The 19,644-nt window shown below is 43.1% G+C and overlaps 1 protein-coding gene across 1 annotated transcript in view; it reads right to left on the bottom strand.

The window, feature by feature from the left end:
• Positions 1–9,060: 9,060 nt before the first annotated feature.
• PMS1 (PMS1 homolog 1, mismatch repair system component) overlaps positions 9,061–19,644 on the bottom strand; it is a 438,300-nt gene continuing 427,716 nt past the window's right edge. Inside the window, exon 13 of the mRNA XM_089690202.1 lies at positions 9,061–10,094. Within this exon, the coding sequence (XP_089546328.1) occupies positions 10,024–10,094 (71 nt within the window). The 3' untranslated portion in view covers positions 9,061–10,023. The remainder of the gene's footprint in view (positions 10,095–19,644) is intronic.

The following is a 19,644-nucleotide window of genomic DNA, read 5'->3' as shown; positions in this document are numbered from 1 at the left end:
CCTGTTATGTGGTCATCTCCGTCCATGGCCGGCCACGCCCCTGACCCTTCTTTTTCAATACCCCTGCAATTTGCCCTGGCATGCTGTCAATCAACTTCTGGGCCACATCCTGACTGAAGGTAGTCCTTTCTTGGACAATAAATGCTTGGAGTTTGTCAGAATTTGAGGGGTTTTTTTTGTTCACCCGCCTCTTGAGGATTTTCTACAAGTCCTCAATGAGATTAAGATCTGGGGAGTTTCCCGGCCATGGACCCAAAATTCTGATATTTTGTTCCCAAAGCCACTTAGTTATCACTTTTGCCTTAGGGAAAGGTGCTCCATTATGCTGGAAAAGGCATTGTTCATCACCAAACTGTTCTTGGTTGGTTTGGAGAAGTTGCTCTTGGAGGATAGTTTTGTACCATTCTTTCTTCATGGCTGTGTTCTTAGGCAAAATTGTGAGTGTGCCCACTCTCTTAGCTGAGAAGCAACGCCATACATGAATGGGCTCAGGATGCTTTACTGTTGGCATGACACAGGACTGATGGTAGCTGTCACCTTTTCTTCTTCAGACAAGGTTTTTCCCAGATGCCCCAGACAATCAGAAAGAGAATTCATCAGAGAAAATTACTTTACGCCAGTCCTCAGCAGGCCAATCCCTGTACCTTTTGCAGATTATCAGACTTTCCTGATGCTTTTCCTAAAGAGAAGTGGCTTCTTTTCTGCACTTCTTGACACCAGGCCATCCTCTAACGGGTGGTGCCCCGATCCCGCAGCTAAATTAACTGTAGGAGATGGTCCTGGGGCTTGCTGGACTTTCTTGGGCACCCTGAAGCCTTCTTCTCAACAATTGGACCTCTCTCCTTGATGTTCTTGATGATCCGATAAATGGTTGATTTAGTTGCAATCTTAGTAGCAGCAATATTCTGCCTGTGAATCCCTTTTTGTGCAAAGCAGTGATGACTGCAACTGTTTCCTGCACTAATATTTGTGCCATTCTCAAAACCTTTGGCCAGGATTGTAGGCTGGACACAGGCAAGCTTTATGCAAGTCATTGTATTTTGAATATGCATTATTACTATGGAATAAATTTACAGTTTTTAACAAATTCCTGTGCCCTTGTAGTCGTTTCACTGCATTACTGCTTACCGATGCCTGAGAATGGCTTTAAATTATCTGTGCCATATAGTCTGGCAATAGACCGGTTTTGTTTTGGTAAACATACAGTTAGAAGGAGTTCTGGGTGCTTCACAGTGATTTGTAATGATAAAATGAAGAGAAATGGTCAACTATGTTACACTGTGTGATTCTGACATCTAAAAGACAACATGATCAATGCCAGATGTAATTCATACATTGGGCACGTGAAAAACAAAACAAAATAGAATATATAAATAAGCAAGAATGTTTAAGGTCCCTTTCAGATGGGGGCGGACTCCATCAAGTGGATCCGCCTGCTCAGCGGGGGATCTCTCTGCTGATCCCCGCTGAGCAGACGGATGACAAGTCTGTGTCCCCTCCACTATGCAGAGTGGATATGGAGACAGACACAGCTTGCTGTTCTCTATGGGGCGGTCGGATAGAAACAGACCACCTGTCCATTTCCATCCGACTGTTATCCGATCCGATCTGCCGGACGGATGGGGGAACGGATCCCCATCTGCTTTTAGCATACAGGATCGGATCAGCTGCTGGCAGGTGTCTGCTGACACCCCCCACTCCATAGAGAGATATGAATGGTCTGATCGGGTCAGCCTGAAAAACAGTGTAAGTGTGAAAGGGGCCTAAGAGATCATTTTATTTCAACTACTAGGTTAAACATAAGCTTTAATGGTTTTCTGTTAATTTTGTTGAACATTCACATACTTATAAACAATTTTTTTATATTCTGGTATAAGTATAAAATTTATATTTTAAACTTAAACATTTATTTCAGGGTGCTTTCAAGATACTTTCTTTGCCATGCACCCTATGCTTTTTAATGAGAAAGATCAAAAAGTAGCTGCTTCTTAGACTATTTCTGTCCATCTTGCTAAGAGCTGAATAAATAGTATTTTCCTGACCTATTCAGCTATGTGTTTTTATTCTAACAGATTAGGCCTATTCACAGAAAATCAGCAGCGTTAGTGAAGTCAGAAATTCATATTGGTAAATATGTGTTCCAGGTTAGTGACTCAAAGTATTGAAGCTAGCTTGCTAGCCAACTAACATTTTCAGAGGTCAGAAATGACAACTCCCTTATAATTCTCAGGAAACAGAACTCCTTAAAGAATGCATGTTCAGTAAGATAAGCCAGGATTCAGTAATAATACAAATAAAATGACAATCGTCCCTATAACCTATAACCATCCTTAGCAGCAAGGTGCACATGGAAGGGCAATGCACATCACAAACAACCAAGTATTGAAGCTAGCTTGCTAGCCAACTAACATTTTCAGAGGTCAGAAATGACAACTCCCTTATAATTCTCAGGAAACAGAACTCCTTAAAGAATGCATGTTCAGTAAGATAAGCCAGGATTCAGTAATAATACAAATAAAATGACAATCGTCCCTATAACCTATAACCATCCTTAGCAGCAAGGTGCACATGGAAGGGCAATGCACATCACAAACAACCAACCTTAGCAGCAAGGCGCACATGGAAGGGCAATGCACATCACAAAGGATTTCCCAGCACACTTACCAGCCAGCCTGCAAAACAACCAAATTGGCCCTGTCTAACAGTTTGCGTTAACAACACAGGGTTTTGTTTGCACACATTTGCAAATACATTCGTGTCTAAGGGCCTCTGTATACTGCAGTCCTAACTCTAAAATTTCCATAGCCTCCAGTGTGGGAGAACATATATCAATGGATAGGTTAAGTGCATGATAAGAGTATAAGGTGAAGAGCCGGCAACACGTTCTCCCAATAAAAGTACTCAAGGGTACAGTGTGCAAGTTACAGCAGCTTACATGTTTAAGTAAAAAACCTTATTCATAGCCCATTCATAGCTTAAGGGCAGGTGTGCCTGGAGAGAGTCCACTTCTCCTTAACGGCACAGAGATGCATATGATACCCAGGTAAAGCAAAATGACAGCAAAGGCATCCAGTGCATCCCTGCACCCAATTCAGCCAAGTGTACAAAAACAATGGCAACCATTCCAACCTATAACCAGCCTTAACAGCAAGGGGCAAATGAAAGGGCAATGCACATCACAAACAAAGATTTCCTAGCATACTTACCAGCCAGCCTGCAAAACAATCAAATTGGCCCTGTCTAAAAGTTTGTGTTAAAAACAGATCCTATCTATTGATATATGTACTCCCAATGTGGAGGCTCTGGAAATTTTAGAGTTAGGATTGTAGTATACAGAGGCCCCTTGACACGGGACTGCGGCTTATGAATGTATTTGCAAGTGTGTGCAAACAAAACCCTCTGTTTTCAAAGCAAACTGTTAGACAGGGCCATTCTGGTTGTTTTGCAGGCTGGTTGGCTAGTATTTGTTTAGGATTCAGTAATAACTCAAGGTATTGTTTATGAACCCCTTTACCTGCATAGCAGAGTTATTGACTCAAAAAAGGGAAACGCCTGTCACCAAGTTTGTAGGCTGGAATGATGAACAGACAAAGGTAGGCTGGAATGATGAACAGGAGATAATGGTTTAATGCCCATCAATGGGAATCCTCAGAAATAGCTTCAGTATGTCTTAAAGAAACTGTAGCTGAAAGGATACACTTGACAGCACTAACCACATTCAGACAGAAGAGCGATATCTTTTTAGGACACCATTACGCCTAGAACCCTCATGCAAAGGCAGCTTTCTGTCTTGACTGTAGCATTCAAACATGGAAGCGGCATGTTTGGAGTTTTTCCTGTGGAAGCAAGACCCTGGACTGAGAAGTATAAAGGAAAAGGCCTAGATACTCCAAGCGAAGAGTCAGTTCCAATGCTGACTCTTTAAGGAACTGAGCAAAATGCTTCGGAGCAGTATAGGCTTCCTCTGGATTAGGCCAATAAGTATACATAAGAGCTTGCAATAGAAAGTGAACAGGAAAGGTTTTAACAGGCTGGGGACTGTTAAGAGAACCCAAGTTGGTAATCTTAGGTATGGCTGGCATAAGCTGTTCCAAGTCTAGACACATGTGCACTGTGTGAATAAGGGCCAATATAGTATCCTTACGTTATGGGGTGATGTCAGCAGACTGAGACTCATTATGTACCAAATTACCCAATACAGAAAGGGTACATTCCTCATCATTCTTAGCTGACTGTGCATTATCGCATCTGCAGGGAAATCAGAGGAGGAAACCTCTGAAAGACAGGATGTACAGTGGGGATCGAAAGTTTGGGCACCCCAGCTAAGAATTTGTATTAATGTGCATAAAGAAGCCAAGAATAGATGGAAAAATCTCCAAAAGGCATCAAATTACAAATTAGACATTCTTATAATATGTCAACAAAAGTTAGATTTTATTTCCATCATTTACACTTTCAAAATAACAGAAAACAAAAAAATGGCATCTGAAAAAGTTTGGGCACCCTGCAGAATTTATAGCATGCACTGCCCCCTTTGCAAAGCTGAGACCTGCCAGTGTCATGGATTGTTCTCAATCATCGTCTGGGAAGACCAGGTGATGTCAATCTCAAAGGTTTTAAATGCCCAGACTCATCTGACCTTGCCCCAACAATCAGCACCATGGGTTCTTCTAAGCAGTTGTCTAGAAAACTGAAACTGAAAATAGTTGACGCTCACAAAGCTGGAGAAGGCTATAAGAAGATAGCAAAGCTTTTTCAGATGTCAATATCCTCTGTTTGGAATGTAATTAAGAAATGGCAGTCATCAGGAACAGTGGACATTAAAGCAAGATCTGGAAGACCAAGAAAAATATCAGACAGAACAGCTCGCAGGATTGTGAGAAAAACAATTCAAAACCCACGTTTGACTGCACGATCCCTCCAGAAAGATCTGGCAGACACTGGAGTTGTGGTACACTATTCCACTATAAAGAGATACTTGTACAAATATGGTCTTCATGGAAGAGTCATCAGAAGAAAACCTCTTCTACGTCCTCACCACAAAAATCATTGTTTGAACTTTGCAAATGAACATATAGACAAGCCTGATGCATTTTGGAAACAAGTTCTGTGGACCGATGAGGTTAAAATTGAACTTTTTGGCCGGAATGAGCAAAGGTACGTTTGGAGAAGAAGGGGCACAGAATTTAATGAAAAGAACCTCTGTCCAACTGTTAAGCATGGGGTTGGATCAATCATGCTTTGGGGTTGTGTTGCAGCCAGTGGCACAGGGAACATCTCACGAGTAGAAGGAAAAATGGATTCAATAAAATTTCAGCAAATTTTGGATGGTAACTTGATGCCATCTGTGAAAAAGCTGAAGTTAAAGAGAGGATGGCTTCTACAAATGGATAATGATCCTAAACACACCTCGAAATCCACGGGGGATTACATCGAGAGGCATAAACTGAAGGTTTTGCCATGGCCTTCACAATCTCCTGACCTCAACATAATTGAAAATCTATGGATAGACCTTAAAAGAGCAGTGCGTGACAGACAGCCCAGAAATCTCAAAGAACTGGAAGACTTTTGTAAGGAAGAATGGGCAAAGATACCTCAAACAAGAACTGAAAGACTCTTGGCTGGCTACAAAAAGCGTTTACAAGCTGTGATACTTGCCAAAGGGGGCAGTACAAGATATTAACTCTGCAGGGTGACCAAACTTTTGCAGACGCCATTTTTTTGTTTTCTGTTATTTTGAATGTGTAAATGATGGAAATAAAATCTAACTTTTGTTGACATATTATAAGAATGTCTAATCTGTAATTTGATGCCTTTTGGAGATTTTTCCATCTTTCCTTGGCTTCTTTATGCACATTAATACAAATTTTTAGCTGGGGTGCCCAAACTTTAGATCCCCACTGTAGATGCACAGTTGTAACCCGTGCATTTTGAGTAAACTAATATGGTTGAAATTTTCCACATAAACCCAGACATACAGTAGTTACCAAAAATTCCTCTTTGGATAAAAAGGAAGGGGAGATTCCCCTTGAAGGGTTTAAATTTGAATTTTCAGGATCAGGCAGGGGACAGTGATCCAAGCTCTCAGAGTCAGGTCCTTTAGAAGGTGCACTACAAAGCCACCCTGGAGCGGTTATAGGATCTTATGTTGGCACTGTCCTTGAACTTGTGAAGTGCCATACCAAGCATACAACTGAGAAATTCGCACAAGGGGTAGTCACAACAATACCGAAGAAGCAGAATGGCTCTATGCTGTCTGTCACTTGTCACTGGAGGCAGTGGGGTAGCTGAAGTACCATCCCAAAGGAAATGAGATGCAGGTATGCTAAGGGGGAGGTGGGAAAGACTGTGCATGCTTTGGAAATGGCACAGGCATGTGCAATAAGACCCCAGTAAGGGAGTTGTTCAGGTGCAATAGGGGCTCGCAGTTAAAGCCAGACATAGTCTTACTTTTAAAAATGGTGCTACGCCTGATCCTAAGGCTGAATTGCAATCGGAAGTTTCACAGCCGGCTCCAAAACAAAATCTAGCCCAGAGCTCCTCTCCTGCCGCCAGCCTGCAGCTCAAAGTGTTGCAGCTGACACCAAATTAAATCTGGCACAGCGTTTGCACCTGGAGCTGCTTGTTCTTTACAGCAGGGTCCAGGTACTGCCTCAAAGACTATGGCCAGGATTAGCCAATCTGGAAAGTTGCTCTGCAACACCTGAAGAATCTTGCTAGTAGAAACAAATATTGATAAGAAATGGTTTGCGAAAGCGCATGCAAGCAGCTTCCAAGATGGGCACTTAACACTGGAGCTGTGCACCTGGCCGACTGATTTAAGCCCTTTTGTGGTTGTTCCATGGGCCTGCTTACCAGCATATTGGGCTACCCAGTACTGGGAACACACCTGGCAGCTACTGATGGCCAGAGGAACCGAGCGCCAGGACCATTCCCATCCCCTGTCAACCACACACTCCTCGTCAGTCTCAGGCAAGATGGTGCCCACCTCTACCAATTCAGCATTTCAGAGTGCTGAAGCTTTGGGGGGTTCAAGACACACTGGCCCGAGCATGCAACATCATGGCTCTCAACCTCTTGTGAGTAAATCTTCTCCACTACAGCGGTCCCCAGCATCTACTTGATAAGTGTGGACTCTGGAGGACCTGATGTCTTCACAGCCTCTGCAGTGTCCAGCTAGCTTATTTGGCTCAGAACGAATGGCCAGCCCGCTCCCTCTTGAATATGCAAAACCTCCGAACAAAAGCCTCAAGGTCCTAGATATCATTGATAAGTAAATCGGGAGTCCTTAGTTACATAATGAGAAACTGCATAAAAACAAAACTAGATATGGACTCAACCAGTATATTGGGTAGAGATGAGCGAATCGAACTTGGCGAAGTGGAATTCGTTTCGAATATTAGGAAAAATTCGATTCGCACCGAATCCGAATTTTAGCAAACTTCGGATGCACGAATCGAATTTTCCCCGATCAGCCGGCAAAAAGTGTCACTGCAGAGAGCTCTGCTATTTCTGACAGTTCTCTGACAGTTCCTTCACATTTACAGCGGTTGAAACATTGTATCTATTTGTTTCCATTTAGGATACAGATGTTTTTATTCGGAAACAAATAGATACAATGTTTCAACCGCTGTAAATGTGAAGGAACTGTCAGAGAACTGTCAGAAATAGCGGAGCTCTCTGCAGATACACTTTTTGCTGTACTGGAATTCTTCTTCTTTTCATTCTTCTTCTTCTTTTCATTCTTCTTCTTCTTTTCATTCTTCTTCTTCTTCTTTTCATTCTTCTTCTTCTTTTCATTCTTCTTCTTCTTTTCATTCTTCTTTTCATTCTTCTCATTCTTCTTTTCATTCTTCTCATTCTGCTTCTCATTCTTCTTTTCATTCTTCTTCTCATTCTTCTTTTCATTCTTCTTTTCATTCTTCTTCTTCTTCTTCTTTTCATTCTTCTTCTTCTTTTCATTCTTCTTCTTTTCATTCTTCTTTTCATTCTTCTTCTTCTTTTCATTCTTCTTCTTCTTCTTCTTTTCATTCTTCTTCTCATTCTTCTTTTCATTCTTCTCATTCTTCTTTTCATTCTTCTTTTCATTCTTCTTCTTCTTCTTTTCATTCTTCTTCTTCTTTTCATTCTTCTTTTCATTCTTCTTCTTCTTCTTTTCATTCTTCTTCTTCTTCTTTTCATTCTTCTTTTCATTCTTCTTCTTCTTCTTTTCATTCTTCTTCTTCTTTTCATTCTTCTTTTCATTCTTCTCATTCTTCTTTTCATTCTTCTTTTCATTCTTCTTCTTCTTCTTCTTTTCATTCTTCTTCTTCTTCTTTTCATTCTTCTTCTTCTTCTTTTCATTCTTCTTTGCATTCTTCTTCTCATTCTTCTTTTCATTCTTCTTCTCATTCTTCTTTTCATTCTTCTTCTTCTTCTTTTCATTCTTCTTCTTCTTCTTTTCATTCTTCTTCTTCTTCTTTTCATTCTTCTTCTTCTTTTCATTCTTCTTCTTCTTCTTTTCATTCTTCTTTTCATTCTTCTTCTTTTCATTCTTCTTCTTCTTTTCATTCTTCTTTTCATTCTTCTTTTCATTCTTCTCATTCTTCTTTTCATTCTTATTCTTCTTCTCATTCTTCTTTTCATTCTTCTTCTTCTTCTTTTCATTCTTCTTCTTCTTCTTCTTCTTTTCATTCTTCTTCTTTTCATTCTTCTTTTCATTCTTCTTCTTCTTCTTCTTCTTCTTCTTCGTGCCCCGTGACTGCCCAAATGAGTGAAGTGTGCGGTGATTCTAAGATCGACGGCACTCATCTGCATGTCATACTGACTGACAGTATTATTTCTCTTCCCCAGCAGACTCCAAGGGCATTTAAATTAAAGGTACAGTGTTCTGCACTAATATAAAGGCTCTCTGAAGCCTAGAAACCCTTTTAATAAGATAAATTCGCATCGAATCGAATTTCTCCCGCAAATTCGGCGAATCAGCCGAATCAAATTTTTGAATAATTCGCTCATCTCTAATATTGGGTTTGTTTGTATGTATTCATATTGAAAAGCAATAATTAAGGTGCTGGTGTTAAATGGAATACAACAGTTTCTTTATTAAACATTGTACAAACTGGATGGGCTCGTGTTTCATTACGTGTCTATTTGAAGATTCTTGCAATAAAAGCCAAGGAAGCTTAGACCTCTGTAGTATGTTAATGCCTTTACTAAACAAACAATCTGCACATACAACTGCAAAAAAACACAAATCATAATGAAAAATGCGTAAAGTATGCACAAGCTGACTATTTATGTGATAGGCATACACTAAAAGTTACTTAACTTAGTAATTTCTAGTAATGGAGTCTTCTCACAGTTCCAGGATCTTCCTTCAGAGTCCAGCACAAAAACATCTCAAAGCCCTCCAACATACTATTTCTTCTTCCAAGTCTCCAGGAAGATGTTGCTTATTTGTTTTTCAAAACAACTCTGTCTTTGTTTCAGCACATGGCTTGTTCAAAGAGTCCTCCTTCTCTCCCCTGCTACCTCATTTCCTGTAAGCAGCTTCCTGTGCTTCTCATAAACCATTCAAACTGATTAATTTGCATATCAATAGGGGGAGCCTAGCTTCAAACACAACACCTGCAATGTAAAAATCACATATCTAAGCCATAAAAAAATCACCAACTAATCCATAGCAACACATTCCACCTCTTGGTTTTTTATAGCATGATATGTGAAAAATTTGAAACTCAGCATTTCTCAACAGCTTTATAACCTTTGTCCAGGAAAGGGCAAAATAAAACCCCAGTATTGTAAATGGGAGGAAAAAATTCCCTTTCGACCCCTGTATGTTCTGGGTGATCAAATTTTGTCCCTGGAAAGCTGCAACATTCCTTTGAGCAGGGTTAGCAATGTCCTTGGCAGTCTGTGTAACATAGCTGGGAAGAAAGTCCCAGATGAAAGTTGCTTGTCCTCCTGGTCATAAGGAAATGCTCAGTTGAAAATCCACTCCAATTCAGCCACCATTAGGAAAGCATCTGTATCTCTCTCATGCTCTCATCTCTTCTTCTGGTCTGTCTCATTCCATCTGGCCTGGTCATCTGCTCCACCTCTCAAATGTTTATTACCTTAAAAAAGTAAGAAAAAAAGCAGAGCATATGATCCTTCCAACTGTGCCAAAAAATATAGCTCACTGCTCACATTTCTCTATCTGCCCATTGCAAACTACAAAACTATTGTAGGGTGTCCACTGTTGCTTTGCAACAATTTCACAGAAAGGTATAGATTTCCAGCGGAAAGAATAAACCTGCATCTCTCTCCATGCTGTCTTGGGAACACTGGCCTGCTGTTGTCCAGTCTTCACAGCATGGCACCCTGTAGCAATATGCCCCACTCTATGACAACAAAAACGCCTACTGTGAGTGAATCTACCATTCCCAGCCACTTGCTTCCACCTCTTAAGCAAAGCTTGTGTAGGAATCCCATCTATTTCTAGGGGCCCCCACCTTAAGTAAATCAGTCCACATGTGTCTCCTGGAGACCATAAGCCTTGCCTGTCATGGATCGCACGATCGCCGCCACCAACATGAGATGATCACACGACCGCGACCACCAATATGTCACACCCGCGGCGTAAGACCCCAGACCTTCTCACCAAACTCATGACCAAAGGACCAGCCGATCCAGACCACGATGTGACGTGCGTAACAATGTCGGACTCAGCTGCGCCCTGCACAACGATTGTCCAGCTAATGGAATGCAATCGACGCATCGGCAGCCTGAATGCGCTTGTTACTGGGTCGGGTTAATTACGCAACTAACCCTTCACACTGCCACCACCCCTTTTTGTACAGAGAAAGGGGAAACTCTCTTTATCAAATATACACTGTAATGGTTGAAAAGTCGCCTGTCCAATACGGTCACCGCAGGCCGATTGGGCAGGGGATTAAATAAACACAGTAGCGTCTCTTCAGAAGGCAGGGATTTGTAAATTGCAATTAAGCTCTTTAGAAACAGTTTGACTCTTTTAGTAATAAATCTTCCTTTCTGAAAGTGTTAAACAGGTGCAATAAAATATTTACAGAAAAAAGATGTAACGAAGATATATATATATATATATATATATATATATATATATATATAGAAAACAGCACAGCACAGCAAAGAGATAATAGGGAGAAGTTGAAAGGTTAAGTTACTTGCCATGTTAAGCCTTGAGGTAGCAGATCCAAGTTACAGAGCGAAAGGGTCTTTGATCTCCTGCTGTTACGATGTTAAAATTGGGAGATGTGTTTAGCTCACTTTAGGCCTACAGCCTGTGTTTTTTAAAGTCCCCCAGCAAGGGGGGTGGCTCTGAGTAACTGGCCAATCTCTGTTTAAGCAGGGATGTCGGGCGGACTCTGAATTAAAACCAACAGCTTCATAATCCATGATATGAAACATAGGTGACAGCTGACCTGAGGAATGTGCATTTAAATTCTGTCACCTGGCTGGTAGGGTTTATGAGGTTCCAATTTCTTTCAAGTCCTGGGAACAGCTGCCTTATCTTGGTTAGGAGGTGCGAGTGTCAGGGATCCCCTCGATCCTCGCCGCGATGGTCCCGGCGCAGGCGCAGTGCATCGCCCTGTGCAGGGACACGGGCACTAGGTCCGGGCCGGCCGCGGTGTTCGAGTTCGCGCATGCGCAGTAGAAGCCGCAGCCGCCCGCTGGGCACCAATGGCAGCGCAGGGCGGGATATTTAAATGTATCTGAGCTGTCATTCAGTGCCTTCTGGTCCTACCTGTATCCTGCAAATCTGAACCTGTGCCTAGTAAGTTATTTGACCCGGATTGCTCTTGACCTGCTGATTTCTCCTGCCCAGACCCTTGCTTTGCCTGACCTCTCTTTCTGAATGCCCCTCATTAGATCTGACCTACTGTTGCTGACCTGGCATGTGACCCGACGATTCTCTGCCCGCTCCCTTGTACCATACCGTCCTCTACGTTACCAACTCGCCCGTCTGACTTCGCACTTGCTCAGCCATCCATCCATCCATCCCATCGGGGTCACCCGACCTCCTCACATCTGGCTCTCCCTGGTTGGAGCCCCTGGCGAACACCCCTACCACTGACAGGTGTGCTCAGTAGTGGCAACCTGGTTCCGGGGTACTCCAAGTCCATCCCCACCATCAGGGGCTCTGGTGAACAAGTGCCCTGGGGCTTAGACTCCGCGCTCTGGGCACGCCTGACCAGTGGAGTGCTAGTGGTGCCGCTCGTCGGTCCCTCACAACGAGTTTACACGGGCTTTGGGACAGAGAGTCTGCTGTCTCTATGGGGGGCTTTGTAGTTCTGGGCCCCCTGCTGTTCCAGCCTGCCAGTGACTCTTTTAACACACAAACAGGAAGGGAGGGGTTAGGGAATGAAGGATTGAGGGAGAAATGTATGCTCTTATCAAATTGGATGTGCCTTGACAAAATGGTGGCACTGCGTCCATATCTGAGCGCAAGATTGCTACATTGCCTTCCTTTTATCTGACTCAACTCGGCCATCTCTATTTGAGCCCATCAGATTCCCAGCTTTCCGCTTCTGGAAAGTAACAGTGGCACAAGTCCTATTCCTACTAAAGCGGCTGCACACTGCTCATTCAAATCTTCAACTCTGCCTACAGTGGTTTGAACACATTTCAAAGCCACTGCAGGTTTGACTTTGAGTTCCTTATTTTCTAAATTCCTTGCCTTGCTTGCAGTGTCTTCCGAACACTCTGTCACCACTGCTAGCTGCTCTTCCAACAAGTCTCTTTCTACCTCTGCCTTTTTCCTCTTTTCAGATTCAATATGTAGAGCATGTAGAAAGTTCAAACCAAACACAGCCACTGCCCGCATCTTTCCCTTACTGAACCCAAAAAGGAGAAGCATACCTAGCAAGCTACTTTGCAACAGACATCCACTGACTGTCTCTGGCCAAGGCAGACCGAGTGCACTTCCTTTTCTCCTGGACACCAGAAATGTCTGAAACCTTACTCTTTCTAAACAGTGTATGCAGCATATTCCTATCAAAAACAACAGAACACACCACAGAAAACAGCTCTGCTTCAGCTGAGCTTTAGTGCAAATTCCAGATGAGCCCCCAATTGTTTTGCTTGGTATCTATGTAAAGATTCTTCTGATAAAAGCCAAGGAAGGTTAGACCTCTGTAGTGTATTAATGTTTTTATGAAACAGAAAACCTGCACATACAAACACAAATCTTAACAAAATATGCACTGAGCAAGTGGAAATAAGGTGGGCGCGAGCAACGCCAGGACTAGCGGTGTGTGGGAGGGGTGGTGGTGGGGGCAGTGACAAGCAGTGATCTCCTGTATGGCTTTCAATGAAGCAGCTGAAAGCTGCAGAAGGGAGAGGAGGAAATGCGGCTTCCAGCTGCTTCACTGAAAGACATACAGGAGATCGCTGCTTATCACCGCCCCGCAGATCATACCTGATCGTTACATTTCTTTCCTGGCCATCCCCTGCTGTGTGCTCCTCAGTGACCAGTCTCCTATTGGTGCGGTGGATAGGGGGAGTGGGAGAAGCTGGGCACTGAGGAGCACACAGTGTTGGGGGAGGGGGGAGGAAAGAAACTGAACAATCAGGTATGATCTGTTGTGCAGCGGTGACAAGCAGCGATCTCCTGTATGGCTTTCAATGAAGTTGCTGGAAGCCGTTTCTCCTCCTCTCCCTTCTGTGGCTTCCAGCTGCATCATTGAAGGAGGGAGGAGAAGGAGATGCTGGATCTGCTCTGCCTCCCCCTGTGCCCGCCCACACTCCAATCTGTGCAGCTTCAGAGGAGGTGTGGGCGGGAAACTGAACACAGCAGCTAACAGCTCTGCTTCTGAATGAGCATGTGAATCCAGCCAACCTACCTTCCTTCCACTCACCATCCTTTCTTTCCACCCCTCCACCCTCCCTTCCTTCCACCCACTTCTCCCTACCCTTTCTTCCTTCCACCCACCCCTCCCTTCCTTAACCCAACCCCTTCCTTCCTTCCACCCCTCCCTTCCTTCCACTGACCCTTACTTCCATGCACCCCTTTCTTCCTTCTACCCCTCCCTTCCTTCCTTCCTTCCTTCCACCTACCCTCCCTTCCTTCCATCAACCCCTTCCTTCCTTCCATCCTTCCCCCCTTCCTTCATTCTGCATAAAACATTTAACAGTGCCATTTCATGAGATATTTTATGAGGGCGTATTTAGGGGCGGGAATAGGGGTGGGGCAGGTTAGGGGTTGGGTGGGGCAACGGGTGGAGAGTAACTCTTAAGTCCTGGCTAGGGGCTAGAGCCCTGATCTAAGCTATAAAATACACCAAATATCCATAGTAACACAGCGTGTGGGTTGGGGGGTCATACCTCAGACAGGACTCTTGTTGTCCATTGATGTACAGAAAGTTTTTGACTCAGTATCCTGGGCATAAATGTTCCAAGTCTTGAAAGCATGGGGTTTTGGGCCAAGTTTTCTTCGGATTATGGGGAGTTTCTATTTGCACCCAAAGGCTAAGATCAAGTTTGCAGATTACCACTCTGACCCCATAGAGATCACACGGGTTACTGGATACTGCACAGCTCTAATCTAAAATTCTTAAATTTATTTGGGGCATTAAGGGCCATAGGCTAGCTCATACTATCCTGTATACCCTTAGAAATAAAGGAGAGCTTGGAGTTCCTGATCTATGGGCCTACTATAAGGCGGCCGAATTAATGCAACTATCTGTGGTGTATTTGTGACATGAACAACCTGATTGGATACATATAGAGTGTCAAGCTGTACCATCTCATACTATTAACGGTTTAATGTGGCACTCCCCCACTGACAGACCCCCCGTAATGGCGCCTACATTACCTCACTCTTTTGCACTTTGGGACTGTATATGAAACAACCCCACACTAGTGTCCGACTTTACCCCTTTGGATCATTCATTTCACAAGCCGAAATTCCCTCCAGGTTTGGACATCAGAGCTTTCAAATGGTGGACTGATAAAGGTCTATACCGCATAGTACACTTTTTTATACATAGAATCCCTTTCACACTCTCCCATTGTACTACAAACTTAGAAATGCCTCCTACTGAACAGTTTCGATTTGCCCAGATAACCCAATCTTTGAGGACTGTTCATTCTTCCACAAATCCTCCCTCCCTGACAGCTTATGAAAAGTGGTGTACCAAAGACCAGGGTTCTAGGGGAGGTATCTCTATGGCCTATACATCTTTGCTTGCCCCTCCCTAGAAGCATCCATATATGCTGGCGTTGGAAAGGGACCTAGATTGTGATTTAGAGCCAGAGCCTTGATATTCCATGCTGCAAAACCCCTTCAAGGGTATACTGAATGTTTCACTAATAGAGGCTGGTGTTAAAGTTATAACGAGATGGTATTTGGTCCCAACTCACCGGCCAGAATGCGCCCAACGGCATCACCAGAATGTTTCAGGGGTTGTTCTTTGTGTGGCACCATGGTCCACATCTGGTGGAAGTGCCCTAGGATCTGCAATTTTTGGAACAGGGTCTTTTCCATGCTCCACAATTTCACAGGAGTCACAATTTCACAGCAGGCTCATGTACTGCGAAATGAATCCCTGTCAGGATTACTACGCCCTATGTGGTGTTTGGTCTATTTTGTCCTGCTGGAGGCCAAGATCATCATTGCAGGGTTGTGAAAGAAGCCCTCTGTATCCATCAACCATCTGAAACATAAGATATCCTGGATCATGATCCACAAAAAGGTTGCTAGCGTGAATAAAGATAAACAAGCAATGTTTTAATAAACTTGGTAACCATGGGCAACTTATTGAAATATATCCTTACTTTCCTCCCAAATTTAACTATGGTGATATCCTCACCACTTGGGATTCCTAGGTCTCCTTCTTCTCTATCTTCTTGTTAGCCTTTTATACAAACAGGGTACTTTGTCATGTTGAGAACCATGACAATTTGTGATGGGAAACTATTTCTTAAGCCTTGATTTTAAGCTTTTCCCCTGGTAGCCCTCTGTGTGTCCCCAACTACTAGCTGTTGATTGGGATGTTTCTTGTTCTTCATATAATGTATCTTGAGGAGGGGGTTATTGCATTATTTTCTGCCTGATACTCCTTTTTGTACCTGGAATTGAAACAACCATATTATATGGCTTACTGTATTTTATCTTTTCTCCATCCCTGATATTATGTAAAACCTAACAAACATTTTTGAAAGTAAAAAAGAAATTGTTTACTTCTCAAAGAGCAGAGAAGACATCTTTTCTCCTATGGACACCAGCAAAAAATAAAGCATATTGGTGATAGTGGGGCTTAAACTGGGCTGTCCTTACAGCTTTGGTTGCCAGTGTCCAAGCTCTTGCAAGGCAGCTGCATAACTCAATGTACCTGAATACACATCCAGTGTCCTGTAATGTACGATTAAGAAAAGTATTTTAACCACTTCCCGACCGGCCGTTGTATATAAACGGCCGGACGGTGGCACTGCAGGGTCGGGTGGCCGTCTATAAACGGCCTCCCCGCACCCTGCTTGTGCGCGCTCCCTGGGAGCGTGCAGCACCGCGATCCGGTGCCCGCTGTGTCCTCCGGACACAGTGAAACACCGATCGTCGGACGGGACCTCTGTACGAGGTCCCGATCATGTGATCACTGATTGGCCAATCAGTGATCACATGCAAAGTAGTAAGCAAGATGTCACTTCTGACATCATTGCTTACTATGTGTGAAATCTGTGAATGATCACAGAGGTCACATGGTACAAGGCTATTCACAAAAGCCTTGTACCATGTGACAAGCTGTGACCAATCACAGCTCACTCAGTTCTTCTCAATGAGTGCATGAATGCACACTGAGAGAAAGAGAAATGATTGCTTTTACATCCTATATGGGTGTAAAAGCAATCAGTGTAAAAAAAAAAAAAAAACTCTTCATCACCCCTCACAAGTAGTACAGTGTCACCATGGTGACACTGTACTGCTAGGGTGACATTATGTAAAAAAAAAATAAAAAATAAAAAATAATAATATAAAAAAATAAAATAAAAATGTAAAAAAAATGTTTAAAAATTATAATTTCTGCTTATAAACTAATTTGGATTTTTTTTTTTTTACTAAAAAGGTAACGGAATAAATTTTGGCTAAGATTTATGATGAAATATTATTTATTTGCAAAATTTTATTAAAAAAACACTGTTTTTCAAAATTTTTGGACATTTCATTTACATAGCAAAAAAAAATACAAATCCCAGTGGTGAATAAATACCACCAAAATAAAGCTTTATCTATCTCAAAAAAATGGTAAAAAATTCATTTGGGTACAGTGTTGCATGACCACGCAATTGTCATTCAAAGTGTGATAGCGCTAAAAGCTGAAAATTGCCCTGGTCAGGAAGGGGGTAAAAGTGTCCGGTCTGGAAGTGGTTTTAACATGCATGTACATTTAGTCCCGGTTCACACTGATGCGAATCTCATGCGGATCAGATGTGATCCGAAAGGCATGGATTCACATGTCATCTGAAAACACATTGTATTCTATGAAGGCCGAACATATCTATGCACAGCGGTTTTGATTAAGTAGTTAAAAAAAAAAAAAAGGGTCCTGTGCGAGTTTAGTGCGGGTGCAGTGAGAATTTTATCTCCAACTATGCCCAGTCTATTCAGAAATCACATTAAATTTGCACGTGTCAAAACACAAATTGCACTGTGAAATTGCATGAATTTATACCACAGGAGTGTGAACCTAGCCTGAATGTTTAGTGAATGTCCGATTAATTGCTTTACACCCTGTTCCAAATTATTGTGCAAATGATATATTTCTCATTTACCTAAATAATTGATGTAAATAACAGTCAGCATAATTCTCATGTTATCAACTATTAAGAGTACAATTCAAATTTTATTGAACAAACCTCCTAATGATAACAGTATTTTTTTAAACATAAAAAACTTACAATGCAATGTTCGAAATTATTACGCACAGTAAGTTTCAAAACACTTTATAGGTTGTAAAGAACTGAAAATTGTCATTTGTTGTGTTTGCAGCATATTTACTGAAATCAAAAGCTATTTCAATCAAACTTAAAAACATTTTAACTTTTTAAACATTTTAACAGGTCACGTTACATTTTAACATAGGACCCCTTATTTGATAGCAGCTTCACAAGTCTTGCATCTTTTGAACTTGTGAGTTTTTGGACAGTTTCTGCTTGAATTTGTTTGCAAGATGTCAGAATAGCCTCCCAGAGCTGCTGTTTGGATGTAAACTGCCTCCCACCCTCATAGATCTTTTGCTTGAGGATGTCCCAAAGGTTCTCAATAGGATTGAGGTCAGGGAAGGGTGGAGGCCACACCATGACTCTCTGTAAGGGATATCCAGCTAAAAGAATCGCGTTCGGGAACGCGCATGCGCGAAAGAGGCTCGCAGAAGAGCTGCCGGTTGTGCGCATGTGCGCAGGAATACGCGATCGCGCACATGCATGCACGGTGAAGATTGGTGCCAGATGGGCTATTTAAAGAGGGCCTCTGCTCTGGTTCAGTGCTGACTGGTCTTCAGCTCCCCCGTGTCCTGCTTTCTCCCGTGCATTTCCTTGTTCCTGACCCAACTCCGATTACTCTCCTGCTCCTGGTTCCTGACTTCGGCTCTGCTCCTGACTCTGGCTTTTCTTACTGATTCTGAACCGCGCTGCCCGACTGTTGATGACCCTGGCTATCCTATGACCCTGCTTCTGTCCTGTGTCCTGGCTACCTACATTGCTCTGCTGCACATCAGGCATTACCCAGAACCTCACATCGGGCATTACCCAGAACCTGCTCTGTCTGCTACTATGGTACCCAAATCAGAGGATACTCTACCTACCAAGGTCATCATCTGCAAGAGCCGCAAGCAACAACCACTGGCGCTCTTGTCCCCCTGGTCCCTAGACTCCCTCTGTTCCAACCTCAGCGGGGTCAGGGCTAGTGACACAAGTGAGGCCAACCTTGTCAATTCAGTCTCCTATCAGGTACGTGACAGTACCAGTCAGCCAGTGATGGAGTCTGAAAGGAAGGCCTCGCAACTGGGGGACATTCGCCAAGCAGTAACTACCTTGTTCAATGTAATGCATGAGTTACAGAAAAACGTTGAATACCTGGAGAGTAAACTGCAAACCGACTCTAATGTCCTCATAGACACAGACCTCATGACTACCTTTGATGCGGTCACTCAAACAGAGACCAGTATAACCATTGAAGCCTCTGCTCTGCCAGAACCCCGGGTGCCTACGCCTGAGTTCTTTACAGGGGATCGCAGGAAGTTCAAGTTTTCGTAACTCCTGTGAGTTATATTTTTCCCTGCTCCCCAGGACCTTCTTGTCATCTAACACTAAGGTGGGATTTATTATCACACTTCTCAGAAATGAACCCCAGTCCTGGGCCTACCATCTCCGTGAGCTACATGATCCGGCCTTAGCTTCTGTGGACTTATTCTTTACAGAGATGGCACAGATCTATGATGACCCCTTCTGGCGCCAAACCGCTGAAACGATGCTTAGTAAGCTACAGCAAGGCCAGAGACCTGTGGAAGACTATGTCACTGATTTCTGCATCTGGAGTCCTGATACCCAGTGGAACGAGTCTGCTCTACGCCATCAGTTCCGCCTCGGTCTTTCCGAGAATCTGAAGGATGAGCTGGCCCGAATGGGGGTGCCAACCAGATTGGAGAG

This window comes from Staurois parvus, unplaced genomic scaffold, assembly GCF_062004578.1.
Source record: "Staurois parvus isolate SC_StPar_1 unplaced genomic scaffold, SC_StPar_1.0 ptg000522l, whole genome shotgun sequence".
Lineage (NCBI taxonomy): Eukaryota > Metazoa > Chordata > Amphibia > Anura > Ranidae > Staurois > Staurois parvus.
This window is presented reverse-complemented; position numbering and strand designations above follow the sequence as displayed.